Genomic DNA, 24,262 nt, shown 5'->3' with positions numbered 1-24,262 from the left:
ATCATTGCTGCTTTTAATTTTACATACAATTATTTGATCACTGCAGGAAATTTATGATTAATCTTGCAAGCAAGTATTAAAGGTAATTTAAAAATTTTTTTTAATATTTCTTAGTCTATTTCATACAGAAGTATAGAGCTATACATTTAAACGTTTTTACATCTGAATGTCGTCATGCATAATTTCTTGTTTTTCATCATCATCCACAGGAAGAACATCTTTGTTGCTAAATGAATAAAAAGGAAGGCCCGCTAACCATTTTAATGTTCTATATAATATTAAGTTAAGGTATCTAAATGAAAAGAAAAATTTATTATATATATTCTATTCAAAAAAAAGGATACGTCTGTTCTGAAATCTCGGTGTCCACTATATGTCGCAGAATATATGTTTTTTGAAATTTTTCTATTTCTTCTTCGCATTCTTTCCAATCTAAGGTTTCATGAAGACCGTCTGTGCCATATCTTTTACTATAATGATCATAATGTACCTATTGATATATTTATTCTTTAAGTACTCTTTAAAAGATTTAATATTAATCTTATAAAAGATAATAAAAACTTATAAGTTTAAATATTATAAGTTTAAATATTAATTTTTTATATTATGATTATTATAATAATTAATGAATTTCGTCAATACAATGGTTATTAAATTTTCTTACATGACACAGACACAATCCTAAACTGGGTGCAAGTGGTATGTCCATTTTATCCATTGTTTTAAATGCTTCTTCAATTGTCTCTTCGGATATCATATTTCTCACAATTGCAATTACCATTGCTATCATTTTTCGGATTTGATGCAGCATAAAACTTTGTCCTTTAACTTCCAATACTATAAATTCTATATCGTTTGAAACGAACGTTTCTGAACATTGAAAGCTAATTATATAGCGTCGTGCGCGTGGATCCAACGGTCTCCTGAATTAAACAAAATGTACTCCAATTTTTAATACTCTACACACACACCACACACACACACACACACACACACACACACACACACACACACACACACACACACACACACACACACACACACACACACACACATTCGTATTCTTTTGAATATTACTTACACTTTTGATGTAAAGTTATGAAAATTGTGAGAACCTTCTAAAAGCTTCAAAATTGAATTTAATTTATCTAAAGATTCCGAAGATAATCTATAATTAGTATATGGTTTTCCATCAATAATTGATAATTGTTTGATTCTTTCATCTTCATTAACTTCTTTTCCAAGTTTTAACAAAGTCTGATCTTCTGGCGCAAATGCAAAAGAAGGAATAATATATCTGTAGGTACGTGCATCGCACTGATTTTTACTGTTAAAACCTTTTGTCACTCGTTTTATCCCAAATACTCTGATCACTTCAGGTAAGAATTCATTTATTACTGTTTTATCAGCCTTCTCTGCTATAAAAAAATTTGATATTTATAATACAATGATATAAATATACATATATTTTAAAATTTATTTTCTATCTTGTTTTTAACTTAATAACAAAAAAATTTCAACTTTTATTAATAATAACTTAAAAGTGACATGTTAAAGTAAATCTGATTTCTATTATGTTTAAATAATAATTCTAAAACGCTAAAAAAACGTTAAAAAACAGATTAATATTTAAAATATTCATCTTACGTAGCTTCAGCGAAACAATTTGCCTAACCGCAGATACTCCTTTATCTGTACGAGCAGCTCTTTGAAAATTGATGGCACGAATGTTGTTGAAATGTTTCATAGTTATTAAATCTGCCTTCAATAAGGCTGTAATCAAATCTTCCTCAATAGTTTTCATACCAGGATTTCTTTGCATACCATAATAATCTTTGCCAACATAGCCTAGCAACATAGCGTGATTTTTTCTCTTTACTTTTTGTACCATTTCTGATTCCGTCTTTTGTACCTTAGCTTTATTCTCGCTGTCATCATCTATAGGTCTCTTATTATGCATATTTACATCAGTATTTATATCAGAATCGGCTGTAGGGTGCATTGCAACTGATGTAGTTCTGTGACAAATGTTCTCTAAAAAAAATTAAAAAAAATTAACATGAATATTAAATAATATCAGAATTATGCTTGAAAAGAGATTTTTTCTTATTAAATATTAATAATAAATATATTAATTCTCATTAAGTAATGAATAATATTAGGTTAAATTGTCTATAAAAAAATACAATTCCAATTAAAAATGAGGTTTAATGGAGCATTCATTATTACAATCAGACATACAATATATTAAACTATCTCCTCAAACTTCTCGTATACTTATAAGAACTTTTTCATAAAAAAATTAATTTGTTTATCCCTACATTATACTCTATATACCTAATTGATTCTTTATCCAATGAAATGAAAAATTGCTTGAAATACAGTGTCTTGTCCTGTACAACATTGGCGGCACTTAAACTCCTAACTTATAAATAATCCAAATTTCTCTTTCAGTTTAAATTCACGTCATCTAGAATCGCTAAAAAAATTGTGTCTTAAATTCCTCAATATGTGTAATATATTAAGGTTATAGTTAAATCGCTGTCCGTTCTCAGGCTTCTCTCTGCTAATATATATATATATATATATTCGTGCTTCTATACTCGTCTATCTTCATTGATATATAGGGAATTTGGTGATTTCACAAAAAGGTATAGCTGTTTTCAGATTTCTCCCTATTCTTACTGTGCTTATTTAAGTCTATAGTTAACAATCACTTGCGGCATGACATAACCTAAAAAGAGAATATGAGAAAAACGTGAAGTTTAATGAAAATATGATTGATTCACAATAACTTGAATGATTTTTCTTTCTTTTCATAGTTCCTACAATCCTCAAGCAATCAAATTTTCTAAGATGTTATTAAGATACGTGAACCCAGTAATTATTTATGGAAAATTTTTACAGGTATGCATTGTTATACTCTGAAAGTCGTGGAAATTTACTTTGACATTCTTTATTTAATTTTAAATTTGTTGGCATAATTGTTATTTTATAAAATTTTTAAATTTATTCCCGAAATATAATAAATTATAATCAAAGTTGCAATAATTTTTTTTAAAAATTGTTTTAACATTTTTCTAAAATTTAATATAGCTGAAATAATTAGTTTTTAAAGTGCCTTAAGTCTAATGGAAATAAATGAAAAATATATTAATGTAATTAAAGAATCATTTATTTAAGTATGAAATATATCAAAATATGAAAATCTATTTTAGAATAATCTACCAGTATTGGTTGCTGCTAATAATTATCCCAACTTTATACAAGTAGCACATATAAATAAACATTGGGATCCAAGATGGAAGAAAGAGAGAAGAGAGAAAGTTATTAAAATAAAACTTCCCAAGTTTGATGATGATGATGATTCTAAAATGAATAAGGAACAAGTACGATCACGTATGAAAGAGCATGGTTTTCTTCCACAGAAACCTTGGCAGGAAAAACCAGCATATATTAGTTGTACCTCTTCAGTTTATGAACCCTATGTTGTTCCAGAAGGAGATGGAAAATATTCTTCTATTACTAAAGAGGTATGTACTCTTTATTTTTACTTTTTATGAAATATGCAATAACATTTTGATAGCTTTCAAATATAACAAGGACCGTGCATTCTTTAAATTATTTTTTATACTTTTTATTTTGTGTATTGAAAATATATAGGGAGCAAAGCAAAAGTTTACATTTTTGGAGAAAAAAGGCAGATCATTAATGGCCATCAGACAAATTAAATCATTTGATGATTCATTCAAGACATCATTTTTTTTAGAAGAGGCTCTAGATATCTATAAAAAGGCACATGAAGCTTTAATTACGTAAGACATAAATAGCAAATATATAACTCTTGTATTTTTTTCTTTTCAATAAATTTTTCTTCAAATAAATTTTTCTTTCCAATAATATTTTGTAATATAAAATAATTATTTTTAAATTTTAGTAAAGACGAAGGAAAGATAATTCAATATGTTACAGAAATGGCATATCCTGTAAGTTTAAAATAAATTTCATGTATTTGCTAATTTAAAATGTCTATGTTTGTTGTTATGTGGTACTGCACATTGTGATCATTTTTAGAAAATGACACATAATATGATGGACAAAACCATGCACTGGAAGTTCTTAGAATCTTTGGAACCGGCTCGCTTAGTGCACGCAAGAACTTTAGATATATTGACAAAAGAAAACGTTTTTGCACAACTTACTGTTCGATTTCACACACAACAGGTTTTGTAATACATTCTTTATAACTTATTCTCTTTTTGGAGTTCAAAACAGATTCTAAAATAATTTTTTTATAGATTTTAGCAATTTACGACAGATTTGGCCGTATTATACAAGGGAGCGAGATTTTAAGGAAAGATGTATTAGAATACATAGTATTCGAAAAGCATTTAGCTAATGAATATGGCGTATGGCGAATTCATGATAAGATTATACCATCATGGTTGACTTCGGCAGAGGTAGGAAGAGGCACATATGTTTTGCCGAAAAAGAAACGTGATCCCAAACCAATCAAGCCGCATCCTGTAGAAGCTACGTTACCAGAAGAAACTCCAAAAGATACAGCAAGCGTACAACCTACGTGAATTTATAATATACATAAATTGTTTTAAGTAATGTTTATATTGTATATTAAAATACAAAATATATTACAATTTATGCAATAGTAAAGAATATTTATATTCTAAAATTTGGATCAGTATTCTTATAAAAGTACATGCATTATTTTAAAGTTATTTCATTTTGATCATCAATTAAAAATATAATTATACTTGCAATATATTATAATTTTAGTAATTACAAAACTTATGATGTTTATAATTTTGAATTGTTGATTAAATTTTTACATTTAATTAATTCTATAAAATATATTTGCGATAAGGTATAAATAAAAATAATCACAATTGTTTTAATTTATAAACAAATACGATATTTTCGATTATGAGAATGATGAGAGCAGTAATTGCTCCACAGCATATCACTGCAATAACTAAAGACACTTGTTGTATTTCAATTGATCGTATTTCGCCATTGTTCTGATGATTTTCTTCAATATTTTGTTCCAACCAACGATCTTTTAAAATATTTAACAATCCAACTTCCATCAATTTAAGTATCCTATTTATAAAAAATAATGAGTTTATTATTATATGAAATTGCATTCTAAGAATATATTAAATTTATTGCTTTACAAAAAACTATTGTTAATAAGTAATATATCTTAACTATTTTTGAGAAATATGAATATATCATATTCTGAAAATTTCGGGAATTACATAATATCTGTTATATAACAAATAAATCTTAAATAATCTTAAATAATCTTTTAATGTTTAATTGATGATTAAATCATATATCAACTTTATATTTATTTTTCTCTAAAAAAGATTATTTATGTATAAGAATTATAAAAATAATAATTAAAAGTACAGAAATCTTATTTTACTTAAGCAGTTTTCATTCTAATTAGAAAAATATTTTATACTAAAAATTAAATCTTAATGAAAGTTTTAAATGTTAATAGATTAGATAGAAATTAAATGAAAAATATTTGTAGCTTTCACAATTTCCAGAATATAGCCTACATATAGAATTTTTATCTTATACCAATATTTTTTTACCCAAGATCGATGGCTCTTTTATATTTAAAATTCTTCACTATGCCAGAAGTTACCCATGCTTTAGCATAAGGTTCCCCAATCTTATCTAAATGACACATAATGTGTCCTGTTACTTTGTCCGCATCTTCACCTTGGTATATAGCATATTTCTTTTTTTTCTCAAAACATGCCATTTTATGCATATCTTCAATTTTTGATGCTATGATCAAGCGTTTTGTTCTTCTTGCTTCTATTAATGGTTCTGCCTTAAGTACCTATAAAATTTTAATATTCAAATATTTGAATGTTATACATAAAGTTAAAAGCCTCAAATGCATAAAGAATTTTTATATGTTTAAATTATATTATTTTAAATACCAGATGTTTACTTTTTTATGTAATTTTGTACATTTCTTATGCGAGACTTAAGATTATTATCGATATATATATACCTTAAATGCAATACTCCCAGTTGAACCTTTCAGACTGATGACATTGTATTTAGTTTTAGTCACTAAAGACTCAAAACTATCAAATGGTGGTATAAAAATACTTTTCGTTATATAAATAAATAATACAGCACTAAATGACATGTATATTATAGAACAAAAGAGACCCAGTGAAACTTCCAACATCCTTGATTTTCCCTGAAGATATTTAGGTATGTAGCCTATTACAATTATACAAATTAATAATTTATTATTTTTATAATAGAATATTATTTATATTTATATTTATATTAGAATAAAATTATTAATATTATTTTAATAAATAATTTTTTACATTGCATTATTATTATATACTTTAAAATATAGAAATTATCATTGTTTATAAAAAAAATTTTTTAAATTTCAAATTGTATTAACTTTATAAACAAATATCAAATTCTTGAATACGACAGCAAATAATTATTATTTTATTATGATATAAATATATACATTTTGCAATATAAACATCATTTCTTGCCAAAAACAAAGAATATAAGATTAAAATCTGAATCTTATTTATTCATACGTACCTTGACTACAGAGATTTCCAAAGTTATAAAATAAATGTTCATTAAAAGATACGTTTTCGCACTTATTTTTATTCTGTATAACATTTTGTGTCAAAAATGTGCAGAGACTCAGAAGTATATACGTAAACAATATGGTGCACCATATTTCCCAAGAGAAAATTTTTATCATCCATGTATTGTCATACGTCATTTCGCGATGAATATATAACTGATGTCTATGAAATTATTTTAGGATTATCATAACTATTTGTGATTTAATTACAACAATTTAATTATTATTAAGTTATATTACCAATGCAATATTTATTCTAAATTCTGGACAAATGTTAAATTACTTTTATCGAATAAAGATTGAATATTTAAATTTAAATTAAAATTTAACCTGTTTATCCAAAAAGGTATTGTAAAGTCGACAGCCGCAAGTCGCGGACTAAAAGTTTCGACTTTTGGTATCGCGATGGTTTCATTGCGAAAAATAATACCTAATAATCCCTGTTTATATGTCGAGTCCTTTTCTGGCGGGCCCATTCCGTCTACATTTACTTTCATTGGTTGCAGTCTAAAAGAAATATGTTTTGATTATTGCTTATTATTAAAAAGACTAATAATTATAACATACTCGTGATCTGATTTGCGCAATCTTACGTAAAATTTAACGATCCTGAAAGTAAATTCCATATTTCACCGCACAGTCCTGTAACCTTTGTATTATTATTATAGAATTGAAAAAAATGTGGTTCCTGAAATATAATGGAGGAAATCATCATTTAATTTATTGATATTAATTTATAATTATTGTTATTTAACAAATATATTTATTTAATATCTTTAATGAATATTTATTTAATGTTTTTTTTAATATAACAATATTTCTTATCTATCACAAACATTTCATAATCATTGAGAAATTCCAATTATTAAATATTCCAATAATTTCAATTAAAAATATTATAACTCCTTCATCATGATCTATATCAGATTATTAATTATTAATTGTTCAATTATTTCTTTTTATAAATTTTTAATCTTGTTCCTTAATACTGGCATTTAAGATATTAAATTAGACTAGATAACGATCCCTCTCTTCTTTTTAAAAAAAAAAATGTGTACAGCTTAGGTATTCAATATATTGAATATCTGAATTTTTATAATATCATTTTTAAAATTATTATAACTTTTTTAATATATATTTTAAATATATAAAAATATTAATAATTTGAATGGAAAGATGTTTAGATGTCTAAATTGTTGCATAAAATTAAGACAATAGTTAAGAACAAAAATCATTAGATATTTTATTTTTATAACGTACCTGAAAAGATGTTAAAGTCAAATTCTGTAGTTGAAAATTGTGAATCTCGAGTGCTCGACTTTGTCTAAGACGTTCTTGTTGTATCATGGCATAAATCGGCACGCTGGAAATTGGCACAAAAGTCTTTTTCGTCCTGCTCCAAATTACACCATTCATTGTTTCAGACGATAGCAAAGTTCCATAGAATGTAGCCAGAAATAATAGTCGTCTCATAAGGATACACTCTGTTAATCCTTCACAAAGATTTATAGGATTGCTACTTTGTTAGGTGATATAACTCGAAACTTTTTATTATCGTATCGACTTATATATATTATTTAGAGTTGATATTAAAAAAACTTACTACATTTGATTGATTTCCGTTATAGATAAAAAAAGATGCATGTCATTATTACTTTACTCATTGTTACTTTAGATGAGATCTTACTTTTTAAATCATGTTCTTAGGCTATCATTTTTTTTACTTTATTATCAATGTTTTATTTCGTTGAATATGGGCAGGTATAAAAATGGGCATGTATATAAAAAAATTATTTTAGGCAAAGAACTATATATTGTAAATTTATCAAAAGTAAAATAAATAATAAAAATTAAATAAAATGATCATAAAAGTATGTCATTTATTTATTGCGTTTGTCTTTTAACGTTATTAGATTGTAAAGGATCTTACATCAGACTTTATATCTAGATTTTGTATCTGTACATAACTCATCCGTAACTAATCAATTCTTGTTTTTATCGCTTAACGCAAAATGTCATCGCGCTTTAACTACATTGTGCTTTAATGGTACGTTGATGTATCATCATTAGACTAATGCGAGCATTAAAGCGATCGAAGTTTATGCGTCGAAATCTTTTGATACAAATTCAATTGATAATTATCAATCCACCAATTATTATGGATTTTTACATTATTAGTATATTAATATATTTATATTAATACATTTATATTAATACATTTATTATTAATATTAGTATATTATTTTATATTCAATGTTTCTTAAATGTCATCTTAAATAGAAAGAAATTGAGTAAACGTGTCAAAATATTAGAAAAAAAAATAAAAAAATAATTTTACTATAAAGAAGCATAAAAAAGTTTGTCAAAAAAGCAATTATAATTTTTGAAAAAAATTGTGAAAATTATTACAAGCTTTTAATTTGCTTTCAAAACAACTATATTTTTATTCGAAGTATATTCGAAATTTGCTTATTTGTCTATATTATCATGTATTTTTTATTTTATATTATAGTACGTTATATTTTCCAAAACGAGTATCACAAGCGATATCAGTATCCCGTAACATAATATTAGAAAAATTAAATAAACTTGATGGAAGTCGATCATTTTGAAATTTATCGGCTCTTTATTAGTTCTTTTACTACCAAGCCAATACTCTTTAAGACCATTCAATAATCCAGTTTCCCTGAGTTTAATGATACTAGAAAAAATAAGAAAACTTTTGTTATTTTTAAGACAATAATTTTTTAAATAGTAGAAGAATAACTTGCAATTGTTTTTCATTGCAATACTCACGCGGAATTAATGGTTTTCTTATAGCGGAAATCCTTTCTGACTGCGAACGTTATCCAAGTATTATTGTAACTGCCCATGGCATAAAGCGGACAGCCACTTCTGGCCAATGCCATGTATCGATCCTCGATCTCATACATCGCGTACTTTTTCAGATTGTTGCAAATTTTGCTCTGCATATCTTCCGCATTATCTATGAAATGTATACGCGCGAACGAATTTTTACCATTTGAGTCTATATTTTTACTCTAAAATAATAAGTTGTAAATTACACTTAAAATATTATCTAGTCTTTGTAAAAAATTATTTTAAATTATATAATAATTAAAAACGAAATATTCTTATTATATTATTTTCACTTTATTTTAAAGATAAAACTGCTTTTCTAAATTAGAAGCGAAAGAAACTTTTTGTTATAATTTTAGTGCAAAATGTATAAACCATTGAAATATTATTTTTAATGAATAATTATTTAATTAATTATTGTAATATTTCAATAAAAGATAGATGTAAGCAATCTTTATATTTACGTTAAGAGCCTCGAAGCTAAATGAGCCGCGGAATGCTAATAAGATGTATTTTGTATTATTAAAAAGAGTTTGTAGATCCGTAAATGACAACGTCATTTGTTTATTTGTCATACGATATATGAGATGAGAACTGAAGGCTAATAGTATTAACCATGCGAATATACTTTTTGATAACGACAAGATCTTGAACTTATTATAAAAAGAATCAGGTATGTAGCCTATAAAAAAAACGTAGATTATTTTATCTTATCATAATTTTAATCAAGTGTTGAAATCTTAATTAACATTAAAATCTAAAAAAAAAAGATTCTCTTTCATTCTGCCATCTTATTTTCATTGAAAATAAACACGGACATATTTTTAATAATTATTCTTTTCAGATGTGATTTTGCTTAATTTCTTTTTAAATTATATTATGCACCTCGCGCAGTCATCATGGCGAACGAATAGAAAAAGTGATCTCCCAAGCTGAAATCTACAGAGTTTTTTCTTTTATGTTTCTTATCCACTGGTATTTTTTGCAGAAAGTAGCCGAAGAAACTTAAAATAACGAACGAACATACTACAAAAAACCACATTTCCGGTGAAAGTAATGTGAATACCCAAGAATTATCGAATAGCCATTCCGGTCGAACGTAAATATGAAACCTAAAACATCAGTTTGTTAATGATCGAGTATAAAAAATGAAAAAATATCTATTACCATTTTGATTTGTTAAAAACAAGAAAAAAATTACTCTCAATTAATAAATTTGTTACGGATGAGTAGTTTTTCAATGAATAATTAATTATCACATGATAGATAAGCTCACGCGCTTTTCCAAAGAGGTGTTGTGTAATCCACAAGACTCGTGCGATCCTTAAAATATCCACTTCTCATGATCACATCCGCTTTACCTTGTGCGAGCATACCAACTAAACCGGTGTAAGTACCATTTTTCAACATTGTACCGAAAATTTGCTCCTTGATTTTTACGGGGATTAAACTAAAGTGATTGAATACATTAATTGAATACATTATTACGTAAAAAATGTCGCTTAATGCATATAAAAAATGCATATAGAAAAAGATATTCGTTGTAACATACGTAAAATTGAGATACTCTGCGAGAACAGGCCACAGCTCGCCGCAAGCACCCATGACTTTCGTATCATTATCGTAAAACATTACTATATTTTTTACCTACAAGCATATAAAATTGTTACGATTGCTATTTAATTATTATAACAGTATAAAGTTTAATAAATTAATGCTATAACACATAACATAAAATTATAAAAATTCGGCATTATACTCTGAAGCTCTTTGAGAAATTTCCAATTCGAAAGAAAATAATATATGTTAATAATATATCTGTCAGAAAGAAAATAATATATGTTAATAATATATCTGTTTCTTAAAAATAACATTTGTACCTCGTAATATACAGCTTTCACTACTACTCCGCTCATATCCTGCATCTCCATTGCACGGCGTTTGGCTATATTTTCCTTTTGAAGAGCAGCAAATTGCGGAATACTAAACAACTGCACGAATTCCTGTTTTTGCTTGCGCCAAATTATCCCGTGCACGGCGTAGCAGTTCGAGATCGCGAACAGAAAAATTGCGACCGTTAAAAAAAATCGTGCAGTCATCCTGGCGAATTTCTATCGTTACATTTATTCCACGATCGTTACATTTATTCAACGTAGGGTAAATGAAAATATATTAGATTGCAGTTTTCAACGAGATGTGCATATCACAATGTGCGAATAATTTATTTTTCTCTGTCTGAATCGATATCATCCGTAATGGACAGGAGTTACGGTATTGTCCAGAATCGATCGAGTAAATTAGTTAGTAGATGAATGTCAAGCGATATAATCGTATTTATCTGATTTTCTAATAATGTAGTGATTGTTAGTTCAGTGGCATCCAAATCATTAATATGTTTTATTTTTTTACAAAAAAATAATAACTTTTAATAAACTATTTATATATTGTAAATTACATTAAGATAATTGGTATACTTTCAGTGTTTTAAAGTTGTTTTTGATTGAGTTCAAGAACATAACATTTTCATTCTATGAAGTTTAAAGATTTGATAATCATCTCGATTTTTCAATGGATTTTGTTTATTGTATAATTTTTTTACAATTTATAATATTCTTTTTCTAATACAATATTATTTACTTAAAATTAAATTATGCATTTATAATTAAATTATAGAAGTAATTCATAGAATATTAGATATAATTAAAATCAATTATATGAAAATATACAAGAAAATGTAATCTTAACGATCTTCGTAAATAATTATGTTTATAATAATTTTTATAATAATTAATACAAATATGAATTACAGATATAAATAACAGATTTGATTCATTACAGCATTGATTATGATTCAAACAACTTAAGATTTAACAACTTTGTGGTAATATGATAGTTTCTGTATGCAAATTAAATAATTAATTGTTAATACATATCTTGTAAAATATATTCACGATGGTTTAAATTTATAAGCATACACGAGTTTCTCAATAACAAAAATAATAAGAGCTATTATTACTCCACAACACATCATTAAAATTATTAAGAAAACTTGATTCATCCCAATTGCTTCCGGTATTTCGCTGTGCAGTGATAATCTTTCGTACAACCAACGATCTCTCAATACATCCCAAAATCCAATTTCCTTTAATTTGAGTATTCTGTTCATAAAAATAACTCATTCTCATAACATGTTATCGTGATATAAAATTATAATTATTATAACTGCCGCAGAACTTACCCGAGATCGATAGCTCTTTTATATTTGAAATTCTTTGCCTGAAGCTATCCACATCTTCATGTACGATATCCCAATTGGGATCGTATGACATAAAACTTTATCTCTCGTTTTGTACTCGTCTTCACCTTGGAATATAATATACTTCTTTGTACCTTTCTTTATACCACACGCCATTTTATACATTTGTTCGGCTGTTAATGCAATGTTAACGCGTTTTGCCATTCTTATTCGCACAAACTCTTGTTCCGAACTTTTCTATAAATTTTCAAAGCAATTTATTATGTATTTATAGAGGAAATATAAATACATTAAGCAGTTTTATATTTTAAATAGCAATTCCTTTAGCTACTTAGAATAATATGAGAATTAATACTAAATTATAATTTTATATATATATATATATATATATATATATATATATATATATGCAAGACATACAATATAATATACAAGACAAATTTTATTAAATGTTTTTATTAATACCTCAAATGCGATATTTCCAAGAAAATTTTTCAAAATAACAATATTATATGTAGTATCGGTCCTCAGAGAATCCAGATTATGAAATGGTGGAATAACATTAACTCTTTTTGTTATAAAAATAAATAATACAGCGCCAAATGCTATGTACAATACAGAACAAAAAAAACCCAGCGATAATTCTAATATCTTGGGTCTTCCAACAAGAATATGGCCTATTATAATTATTTTATTTAAATTAATAATCTTTCATTATTACATAACTAAAAATCACTTTATTTTGATAAAATTTTCGATTATAGCAAGCACATTATCTGTGTATTGTTTTAAAAAGATATTAATTTTTGCTAAAAATTTAACACCTTCAATTATAACACGTTTACAATATTTAGAATCTAATTTTCAAATCATACAAATTCTATAAAAGGTTACAAATCTTCACTGAAAATATTTATAAAAGGTTATCACGAATTCTTTATGAACGTGGCTTGTTGTGATATGTTTTGAATTTTGTAACAATTTGAATACGTTTGAAGAATAGAAAGATGAGATGTTCACATTAAATTATTCATACTTTGATTACATATCATTCCAAAGATATAAAACATGTGATCCCCAATGGATGCATATCTGTAATTATTTCCAAACCGTGCGAGAATAATCTGTGATCCAAAACTGCATACACTCAACAGTAAATATGTAACCTATATACAGCACCATATCTTCCAGGAAAATACTTTTGCCATCCATGTACTATCATATACTGCCTCACGATGAATATATAATCGTTGGCTGTAAAATTATTCTTAGCTAAACATATTTTACCATAGCAATATGGTGAAATTTATAATAACAAATTTTGTACAGTAAATTTTTTTATATAAAGTTATATTCGACCCTAATTTAAAAGATATACGTGTAATCATAAAAAAATTCTTTCTTTAATATACCTATTCATCCAGAAAGGCATTGTAAAATCAGCAGCCACGAGCCGAGAAGTATATGTTTCGAGTTTTGGTATTGCCATAGTTCTATTACGCAGAATTACGTTTAATAATCCGTGTGGATAATTAAGAGTAAGTTTATCTCGTCCACCTAAACCGGTTTTGTTTGATCTTATTGGCTGTAATCTAAGAATATAAAGCATTAGATTATATCATTTGAATTGTTTTAGTAATTTAGTAATTAATCTTATAAAAATATACAGTTATCTAATTATGTATTTAATCTTACGTAAAATTCAATCTTTCAGAGAGAAGATTCCATAATTCACCGCATAATCCTGTAACTTTCGTATCGTTGTCATAAAATTCGAAAAAATATGGTTCCTAAAATACAATTAAAAAAATTATTATTCACCTTTGCTGTCAATTTATATTGTAACTATTTAATTAACTTTATTACAAATAATAAGAACAATAAATAATTTGATATATATCCCAATATCCAAAGAAAAGATTTTTTATGATATTATTTATGATTATTAAATTTATATGTTTTTAAATTAAAAATATAATATTTCATCATTATGTGGTTATTTGAATTACTTCGTTATGCTTTCTTAGAACTTTTTGTAAATTAAAATTATATATACAAAATGCAAAATATTGTATGTAGCTTGAATATCTAAAATAATTAAAATAATTTCGGATAAAAATTGTCTGATTGTTAATTTGTTAATTAACTAACCGGTATTAATAAATTCATTTTAATAAGAGAATTGAAATATCATAAGATATTCAGGAACCCATTTGCATTTTATAAAAGCGTATCTCGAATAATTCCTAAAATGTAATTAAGAAAACTATTCTTCACCTTTGCTGTCAATTTATATTTTTTATATTGTAACTATTTAATAACTCATATAACATTATTAAATGATAAGAACAGTATAATTTGATTATTTTATTTTATTTTAATGTAAAGAAGTAATCTTTTATCATATTATTTACTGTTAATAAATTTATACATTTTTAAAAATATAATCTTTTTTCATCATTTTATTTATGTGATTATTTTAATTATCTAATTATATTTTTTATAAACTTTCGTAAATTAAAATTAGATATAAAAAGTATAAGATATTTAATGAATATAACTTTAAATATCCATGGTAATATAAATATTTCCATATAAAAATCATTTAGTTATTATTAATCAATTAATTATCAAATTATTAAAATTAACAAGTTAATTTTAATTAATTTTAATTAAATTAACATGTTAATTTTAATAAGAAAAATTGAGAGGCCAAGAGATCCAGGAACTCATTTGCGTTTTACGAAAACGTACCTGAAAGGATGTTAGAGTCAAGTTTTGCAGTTGAAAATTATGAGTTTCCAATATTCGACTTTGTCTAAGACGTTCTTCTTGAAGCATAGCATACATCGGCACACTAGAAATCGGCACGAAAGTTTCCTTTATCTTATTCCATATCACACCGTTCATTGTTTTAAATGATAATAACGTAGTCGGGAATAATGTTTGTTTCACAAAAATGTTCTGTACGCTTTTTGTGGACTTGCAACAATGTGATGATATATCTTATTTTATTGCAAGTTAATGTAATTCCGAAAATTATCCTTGATCGCATTGTCAATAATAAAGGACAATGAGATAGTGAGAAACAATAAGAGATAAATGAAATTATTAGTAATGATGTATCGTAGCATCTTTTTCTGCAATATAGATACAAATTTAATCTTTAAAACACTAATTTTCTTCAGAATGAAAGAAGAAAATAAATGTACAGTAATATTATAATAATGCTCGTTTATTGATTATTTCTACTTTGATTAGAGCTTTCCATTATCAATGGAAATAAATGCATATTTTACAAATTGCAAAAGAAATGCATTCACTGTATTCACTTTATAATAATTTTAATGTAGATCGAGCAAGAGATATATTCCGTAGTATATATTGCTTATGTCATTTTGTTCATGGCTAATCGATTTTAATCGGTATTATGATTTGTACGGTAACTATGTATCTTTTTTTAGTTAGATTTCTCGGTATTAGTACATCATTTGTTGTCACATAACGAAGATAATGCAAAAACCAAAATGATCGAGATTATCAACGTATTATGATTTCATAATATGGATAAAATGTGTGAATTAATAATTACCTATTATAAACGCCATTAATATTACTTACATATTGTACATAAAAAGATTTACATAAAAAGAATTTAGCTAAAATATATTATCATTCAACAATTAAAAAGTCAGATGAAGCAAATTGACAACTATTATTGACGATATAAAATAAAACCTCTCAAGATAAAATTAAAATCGATTATTATAACTTTGAAATATATATACAAAATATGTAGATAATTAAATGTTAAAATAAAATTTTATTTACATTATAATTAAATTTTATTTCTATATTTTATAATATTTTATCATATTTATATATTTTATTTTATTTATATATATTATTAAATTATAATACGTAGAATGTCAGACATAATTACGATATATGGAAATACATAAGAAAATTGAAATCTTTACGACATTCATAAATAATTGAGTTTGATTAATATAATAATTTATTTCAATTACTTTTGATTCCATAATAACAACTTTTGCAATAATGATAATCTTATCTAATCTCATGCAAGTTAAATAATTAATGATTAATGCTAATATAGAAATTACTAATACAGAAATACGTAATTACTAATACAGAAATATATCAAATATATTTACGATAGTTTAAATTTGTAAGCGTACACAATTTTCTCGATTACAAAAATAATAAGAGCTGTTATTATTCCGCAGCACATCATTAAAATTATTAAGAAAATTTGATCCAATCCAATTCCTTTCGGTCTATTATCGATATTCTGCGATAAGAATTTTTCATATAACCAACGATCTTTTAACATATCCCACAATCCAATTTCCTTCAATTTGAGTATCCTGCTTATAAAAATAATTGATTCATAATTTTATGTTAGTGTAATATAAAATTATATTATAACTGTTGCAAAATTTACCCGAGATCGAAAGTCCTCTTATACTTGAAATTCTTTACGATGCCCGAAGCTATCCATATTTTCGCGTACGATGGCCCAATTGGAATCGTATGACATATTTTATCTCTCGTTTTGTGCTCGTCCTCACCTTGTAACATAATATACTTCTTTGTACTTTTTCCACATGCCATTTTGTACATTTGTTCGGCTGTTAATGCAATGTTAACGCGTTTTGCCATTTTTATTTGCACAAACTCTTGATCCACACTTTTCTATAGATTTTCAAAGCAATCTATTATATATTTGTATAGAAAATATAAATATATTAAACAGTTTTATATTCTGAATAACAATTCTTATAGCTACTTAGCGTAATTTGAGAATTAATAAATGAATTATTTTAAATGAATTAATTTTATATATTAATTTCATATATATGATTATATATATATATATATATATATATATATATATATATATATACATAAGCATAATATACAAGACAAATTTTATTAAATGTTCTTATTAATACCTGAAACACGACATCTCCCATAGAACTTTTCAAAACAACAACGTTATATGTAGTATCAGTCCTCAAAGACTCCAGATTATGAAATGGTGGTATAACATTAACTCTTTTTGTTATAAAAATAAATAATACGGCGCCAAATGCCATGTACAATAGAGAACAAAAAAGGCCCAGCGAAACTTCTAATATTTTCGATCTTCCAACAAGAATATCGGGGATATTGTCTATTATAATTATTTTATTTAAAATAATCTTTCATTATTACATAACTAAAGATCGTATTTGTATTTCGATAAAACTTTTGATTATAGCAAGCACATTATTTTTGTATTGTTTTAAAAAGATATTAACTTTTGTTCCAAATTTAGCACCTCCAATTATAATACGTTTGCCATATTTAAAATCTGATTTTCGAATCATACAAATTCTATAAAAGGTTACAAACAGAAGATATCTGTAAAAGGTTATCACGAATTCTTTATGAATGTGGCCTTTTGTAATATGTGTAGTACTTTTAAATTTTGTAGCAATTTATAATTAAATAGAAAGATAAGACATTCATACTAATTATGCATACTTTGATTACATATCATTCCAAAATTATAAAAAATATGATCGCCAATGGATGTGCGCCTGTAATTATTTCCAAGCCGTGTGAGAACAATCTGTGACCAAAAACTGCATACGCTCAGCAGTAAATATGTAACTAATATACAGCACCATATTTTCCAGGAAAATACTTTTGCCATCCATGCGCTATCATGTACTATCTCATGTTGAATATATAATCGTTGGCTGTAAAATTGTTTTAAGATTAACATATTTCATCATAACAATATGGCGAAACCTATAATAACAAATGTTATACTGTAAATCTTTTTACAAAAAGTTATATTATTTCTGAAATTGTCTGTATTTAATCCTTTAAAAGATTTACATATAATCATAAAAAAAAATCCTAAATACCTATTCATCCATAAAGGCATTGTAAAATCAGCAGCCAGAAGCCGAACACTATACGTTTCGAGTTTTGGTATTGCCATAGTTCTGTTACGCAGAATTACACTTAATAATCCGTATGAATAAGTAAGATTTTTATCTTGTGCACCTACACCGGTTTCATTTGATCTTATTGGCTGTAATCTAAAAATATAAAGCATTTGATTATACTATTTGAATTCTTTAGTAATTAATCTCATAATAACATACAGTGATCTAATTATGTGTTCAAACTTACGTAAAGTTTAATTTTTCAGAGAGAAGATTCCATAATTCACCGCATAATCCTGTAACTTTCATATCATTGTCATAAAATTCGAAAAAATGTGATTCCTAAAATATACAATTAAAAAAATTATTATTCATCTTTGCTGTCAGTGCATATTTTTTATATTGTAACTATTTATAATTATATAATTTCATTATAAATGATAAGAGCAATAATTAATTTGGTGTATATCCTAATATAAAAAAATTTTTGCATATTATTTATAATTAATAAATTTATGTTTTTAAATTAAGAATATAATTTCATCATTGTGTGATTATTTGAATTACTTCATTATGTTTTCTTAGAACTTTCTGTAAATTAAAACTATATATGTATATATATATATATATATATATATATATATATATAAAATGCAAAATATTTTATGTAGCTTTGAAGGTCTAAAGCAATAAGAATATTTCCAGATAAAAATTGTCCAATTGATAATTTATTATCGGATATTAACAAACTAATTTTAATAAAAAAATTAAGATATATACACAGAATATTCAGGAACACTTACATTTTATAAAAACCTACCTGGAAAGACGTTAGAGTTAAGTTTTGCTTTTGAAAATTATGGGTTTCCAATATTCGACTTTGTCTAAGACGTTCTTGTTGAAGCATGGCATACACCGGCACGCTAGAAATCGGCATGAAAGTCTTCTTCATCTTATTCCATATCACACCGTTCATTGTTTTGGACAATAACGTATAATGTCCGTATAAAGCCGGGAATAATGTTTATTTTACAAAAATGCTCTGTACGCCTTTTGCGGATTTACAACAATGATGATATATCCTATTTTGTTGCATATTAATATAATTCCGAAAATTATTCTTAATCGCATTCTCCATAATAAAGGATAATGAGATACTGAGAAAGAATAAGAGATAAATGAAATTATTAAGTAATAATATATCGTAACATTTGTTTCTGCAATATAGATGCCAATTTAATCTTTAAAACGTTAATTTTCTTCAGAACGGAAGAAAAATTAAATGCACATTACAATATTACAATATTACAATAATGCTTGTCTACTGATTAGATTTTTGATCAGAGCTTTGCAAAATCGATAGAAATAAATGCATATTTTACAAATTGCAGGATTACAAAAGAAATGTATTCAATGCATTTGCTTTATAATAATTTTAATGTAGATTTAATGTAGATCGAGTTAAAGATACATTCCATAGTACAATTTGCTTATGTCATTTTCATGTTCATGGCTAATCGCTTTTAATCGCTATCGTGATTTGCATGTTAATTATGTATCTTTTTCTAGTTAGATTGCTCAGTACCTTAATAGTACATCAATTTTTTATCATACGACGAAGTTAATGCGGAGACCGAAACGATCGAGGTCATCAACGTGTCGTGACTTCATAATATGGATAAAACATGTGAATCAATAGTTACCTATTATAAACATCATTAGTGTTACTTAGAGATTGTACATGAAAAGATAATTTAGCTAAAACATATTATTATTCAACGATTAAAACGTCAGATAAAACAAATTATTATCAACTATTTTGGACAATATAAATTGAAATCTTTTAAGACAAAATTAAAATTAATTATTATAACTTTGAAATATATATACAAAATACATAGATAATTAAATTGAAATAAAATTTTATTTATATTATAATTAAATTTTATTTATATAACGGTAGAATGTTTGACATAATTAAGATATCTCAAAATATTCAAGGAAATTGAAATCTTAACATTATTCATAAATAATTATATTTGACTAATACAGTAATTCTTTACAATTACAGCGTTAATTTTGATTCAATAATAATAACTTTTACGATAATATGATAATCTTATGTCTATGCAAGTTAAATAATTAACGCTAATATGTAATTACTAATATATAAATATATCAAATATATTTACGATAATTTAAATTTATAAGCGTATACAATTTTCTCGATTACAAAAATAAGAAGAGCTATTATTATTCCGCAGCACATCATTAAAATTATTAAGAAAACTTGATCCATTCCAATTCCTTTCAGTTCATCGTCTTTCGGTAAGAATTTTTCATTTAACCAACGATCTTTTAACACATCCCACAATCCAATTTCCTTCAATCTGAGTATCCTGTTTATAAAAATAATTCATTCTCATAACATGTTAGTGTAATATAAAATTATAATTATTATAACTGCCGCAAAATTTACCCAAGATCGATAGTCCTCTTATACTTGAAATTCTTTACGATGCCCGAAGTTATCCACACCGTCATATATTTATCCCCCATTGGGATCGTATGACATATTTTGTCTCGCGTTTTGTGCTCGTCCTCACCTTGGAATATAGTATATTTTTTTGTATCTCTTTGTATTTTGCCACACGCCATTTTATACATTTGCTCGACTGTTGACACAATGTTAACGCGTTTTGCTTTGTTTGCTCGTATAGCTTCTTCATCCATGCTCTGTAAATTTTCGAAACTGTCTATATTTATATATTCATATAGAAAGTACAACATCATAAATATATTAAGCCTTATATTCCGAATAGCAAATTTACTTAAAATAATTTGAGAATGAGAATTAATAAATCATTAATTATAACTTCTAATCTGTAGGATAAATTTTATTGATACCTGAAATCCGATATATCCGATAGAACCGTTTAGAACGACAACATTATATGTAGTATCCCTTATCAGAGAATCCAGATTTTTAAATGGTGGTATAACGTTAATTTTTTTTGTTATAAAAATAAATAATACAGCACCAAATGCCATGTACAATAAAGAACAAAAAAGACCAAACGATAATTCCAATATTTTTGATCTTCCAACAAGAACATCGGGGATATTGCCTATTATAATTATTTTATTTAAAATAATCTTTCATTATTATATAATTAAAAATCATTTTATTTCGGCAAAATGTCGATTATAGCAAGCACATTATTTTTATATTGTTTTAAAAAAGTATTAATTTTTGCACAACTATAACATTTTTACAATATTCAGAATCTGATTTTCAAATCATACAAGTTCTATAAAAAAATTGTCTTCACAGAAAAATATATAAAATATATAAAATATATAATCATGAATTCTTTATGAATGTGTTGTAATATATATAAAATGCTTTTGAATTTTGTAGCAATTTGAATACGTTTGAAGAACAGAAAGATGAAATGGTCACATTAATTATTCATACTTTGATTGCATAACATTCCAAAGTTATAAAACATGTGATCGCCGATGAATGCATGTCTATAATTATTTCCAATTCGTGTGAGAACAAACTGTGACCAAAAACTAAATACGCTTAGCAGTAGATATGTAACCAATATACAGCACCATATCTTCCAGGAAAATATTTTTGTCATCCATGCGCTATCATGTACTACTTCATGATGAATATAAAATCGTTGGCTAAAAAATTGTTCTAAGATTATTATATTTCACCATAGCATGATGGAAATCTATAATAACATAATAACGTAAATTTTTTAACGAAATCCTTTAACAAAAAGATATATGATTTCGTCTCTATTCAATGCTTTAAAGGATATGCATATAATCATAAAGAAGAGCACTTAAATATACTTGTTTATCCATAAAGGAATTGTAAAATCAACAACTTTGAGTCGATTAATATATGTTTCGATTTTTGGTATCGCCATACTTCCATTACGAAACATTAGGTTTAATAATCCATGCGGATAATTATTATTTTTATCTGGTTTACCTAAACTGGTTTCGTTTGATCTTATTGGCTGTAATCTAAGAATATAAAGCATTTGACTATATTGTTTGACTTCTTCAGTAATTAATCTCATAATAATATAATTATATTCAATTATTATTATATTATTATTCAATCTTACGTAAAATTTAATTTTTCAGAAATAAGATTCCATAATTCACCGCATAATCCTGTAACTTTCGTATCATTGTCATAAAATTCGAAAAATTGCGATTCCTAAAATATAATTTAAAAAAATTTATTATTCACCTTTGCTGTCAATTTATATTTTTTTATATTGTAACTATTTAATAAATTATATAACATTATTAAATGATAGAACAGTATAATTTGATTATTTTATTCTAACGTAAAGAGAGGATCTTTTATCATATTACTTACTTAATAAATTTATATGTTTTTAAGAATATAATTTCTCTTTTATTATTTTATTTATGTGATTACTTTAATTATCTAATTATGTTTTTTTATAAACTTTTGTAAATTAAAGTTACATATAAAAAGTGTGAGATATTTAATGAATATAACTTTAAAAATCTAAGATAATATAAATATTTCCATATAAAAATTATTTAGTTATTATTAATTATGAAAATTAAATGAAATGAAAATTAACAAGTTAATTTTAATAAGAAAAATTGAGATACCGTAAGACATCCAGGAACTTATTTGCATTTTATGAAAGCATACCTGAAAGGACGTTAAAGTCAAGTTTTCCAATTGAAAATTGTGGGTTTCCAATATTCGACTTTGTCTAAGACGTTCTTGCTGCATGATGGCATATATCGGCACACTGGAAATTGGTACGAAAGTCTTCTTTATCTTATTCCATATCACGCCATTCATTGTTTAGGACAATGGCAACGTAAGACAACGTAGTCGGGAATAATATTATTTCATAAAGAGACGCTGCACGTTTTTTGTTGATTTGCAATAATGTTATATCTTATTTTGTTAATAGTATAATTAGAAAAATTATAATTATCCTTGATTGTATTGTAATGAGGAAAGATAATAGAATGAGGAAAGATAATAGAATGAGAGATAAATGAAATTGACAAATGATATTAATGTATTATTGATAGTATCTTTTCAGTTCTTTTGTATGCAAATTTAATCTTTAAAACATTATATTTTCTTCGTAGAGAGAAAGAAAAAAATATATAAATATATAATATTAATATTACAGTGATATCGATTCATTAATTATTCTTTCTTTGATTAGAACTTTCCACTATCGATAAAAGTAAATTCATGTTTTATAAATTGTAGAATTAGAGTATAAATATGCAATGCATTTAATGCGTCCGCTTTATAACAGTTTTTTACGTAAATCGCGCTAAAGATATACTTCTAATCAATTTTAAATCGCTAACGTGATTTGCACGATAAACATGTATCTTTTTCCTAGTCAAATTGCTTAGTGCCTTAATGATATATCAATTTGTTATCATACAGCGAAGCTAATGCGGAAACCGAAT

General features: G+C 25.5%; 6 protein-coding genes and 1 pseudogene across 11 annotated transcripts; 1 reads left to right on the top strand and 6 right to left on the bottom strand.

The window, feature by feature from the left end:
• Window positions 1-76: 76 nt before the first annotated feature.
• Window positions 77-2,479, bottom strand: Pus1 (Pseudouridine synthase 1). 3 transcript variants are annotated; one of them, XM_011635115.2, is made up of 6 exons: window positions 2,338-2,479; window positions 1,648-2,034; window positions 1,082-1,418; window positions 665-923; window positions 345-490; window positions 77-268 (listed from the first exon to the last, which is right to left on the bottom strand). In XM_011635115.2, exons 1-6 carry the CDS (start codon window positions 2,402-2,404, stop codon window positions 157-159), a joined length of 1,308 nt encoding a protein of 435 aa, XP_011633417.2. In that variant the 5' UTR covers window positions 2,405-2,479; the 3' UTR covers window positions 77-156. The 3 variants fall into 3 exon arrangements, with proteins under 3 accessions (XP_011633417.2, XP_088941525.1, XP_088941531.1); XM_089085399.1 differs by having other exon boundaries at window positions 1,082-1,415; XM_089085405.1 differs by lacking the exon at window positions 77-268 and having other exon boundaries at window positions 345-470.
• A 349-nt stretch (window positions 2,480-2,828) lies between these two features.
• Window positions 2,829-4,690, top strand: mRpL45 (mitochondrial ribosomal protein L45). The gene is made up of 6 exons (XM_025217690.2): window positions 2,829-2,907; window positions 3,219-3,533; window positions 3,664-3,815; window positions 3,938-3,986; window positions 4,075-4,224; window positions 4,299-4,690. Exons 1-6 carry the CDS (start codon window positions 2,857-2,859, stop codon window positions 4,584-4,586), a joined length of 1,005 nt encoding a protein of 334 aa, XP_025073475.2. The 5' UTR covers window positions 2,829-2,856; the 3' UTR covers window positions 4,587-4,690.
• A 208-nt stretch (window positions 4,691-4,898) lies between these two features.
• On the bottom strand, window positions 4,899-8,143 carry LOC105424724 (putative glutamate receptor). The gene is made up of 7 exons (XM_011635112.2): window positions 7,931-8,143; window positions 7,264-7,358; window positions 7,001-7,177; window positions 6,619-6,833; window positions 6,053-6,270; window positions 5,622-5,875; window positions 4,899-5,118 (listed from the first exon to the last, which is right to left on the bottom strand). The coding sequence occupies exons 1-7, from the start codon at window positions 8,141-8,143 to the stop codon at window positions 4,899-4,901; spliced, it is 1,392 nt and encodes a 463-aa protein (XP_011633414.2).
• Window positions 8,144-9,113: 970 nt separating this feature from the next.
• Window positions 9,114-11,628, bottom strand: LOC105424755 (glutamate receptor ionotropic, kainate glr-3-like). Its single transcript, XM_025217693.2, has 7 exons — window positions 11,410-11,628; window positions 11,082-11,176; window positions 10,806-10,979; window positions 10,415-10,641; window positions 9,994-10,211; window positions 9,467-9,711; window positions 9,114-9,371 (listed from the first exon to the last, which is right to left on the bottom strand). The coding sequence occupies exons 1-7, from the start codon at window positions 11,626-11,628 to the stop codon at window positions 9,167-9,169; spliced, it is 1,383 nt and encodes a 460-aa protein (XP_025073478.2). The 3' UTR covers window positions 9,114-9,166.
• Window positions 11,629-12,416: 788 nt separating this feature from the next.
• Window positions 12,417-15,695, bottom strand: LOC148937948 (uncharacterized; annotated as a pseudogene).
• A 1,256-nt stretch (window positions 15,696-16,951) lies between these two features.
• Window positions 16,952-19,727, bottom strand: LOC105424754 (glutamate receptor 2-like). The gene is made up of 7 exons (XM_089076436.1): window positions 19,572-19,727; window positions 18,999-19,093; window positions 18,728-18,904; window positions 18,339-18,556; window positions 17,765-17,985; window positions 17,254-17,504; window positions 16,952-17,176 (listed from the first exon to the last, which is right to left on the bottom strand). Exons 1-7 carry the CDS (start codon window positions 19,725-19,727, stop codon window positions 16,960-16,962), a joined length of 1,335 nt encoding a protein of 444 aa, XP_088932562.1. The 3' UTR covers window positions 16,952-16,959.
• Window positions 19,728-20,907: 1,180 nt separating this feature from the next.
• Window positions 20,908-23,721, bottom strand: LOC105424723 (glutamate receptor ionotropic, kainate 4-like). 4 transcript variants are annotated; one of them, XM_089074252.1, is made up of 7 exons: window positions 23,472-23,721; window positions 22,903-22,997; window positions 22,622-22,798; window positions 22,230-22,447; window positions 21,628-21,879; window positions 21,231-21,471; window positions 20,908-21,150 (listed from the first exon to the last, which is right to left on the bottom strand). In XM_089074252.1, the coding sequence occupies exons 1-7, from the start codon at window positions 23,625-23,627 to the stop codon at window positions 20,940-20,942; spliced, it is 1,350 nt and encodes a 449-aa protein (XP_088930378.1). In that variant the 5' UTR covers window positions 23,628-23,721; the 3' UTR covers window positions 20,908-20,939. The 4 variants fall into 4 exon arrangements, with proteins under 4 accessions (XP_088930378.1, XP_011633412.2, XP_088930391.1 ...); XM_011635110.2 differs by having other exon boundaries at window positions 21,231-21,462; XM_089074265.1 differs by having other exon boundaries at window positions 21,231-21,453.
• Between the last annotated feature and the right edge of the window lie 541 nt (window positions 23,722-24,262).

This window comes from Pogonomyrmex barbatus, unplaced genomic scaffold (assembly GCF_055798465.1).
Source record: "Pogonomyrmex barbatus isolate J1 unplaced genomic scaffold, ASM5579846v1 scaffold1, whole genome shotgun sequence".
Classification (NCBI taxonomy): domain Eukaryota; kingdom Metazoa; phylum Arthropoda; class Insecta; order Hymenoptera; family Formicidae; genus Pogonomyrmex; species Pogonomyrmex barbatus.
This window is presented reverse-complemented; position numbering and strand designations above follow the sequence as displayed.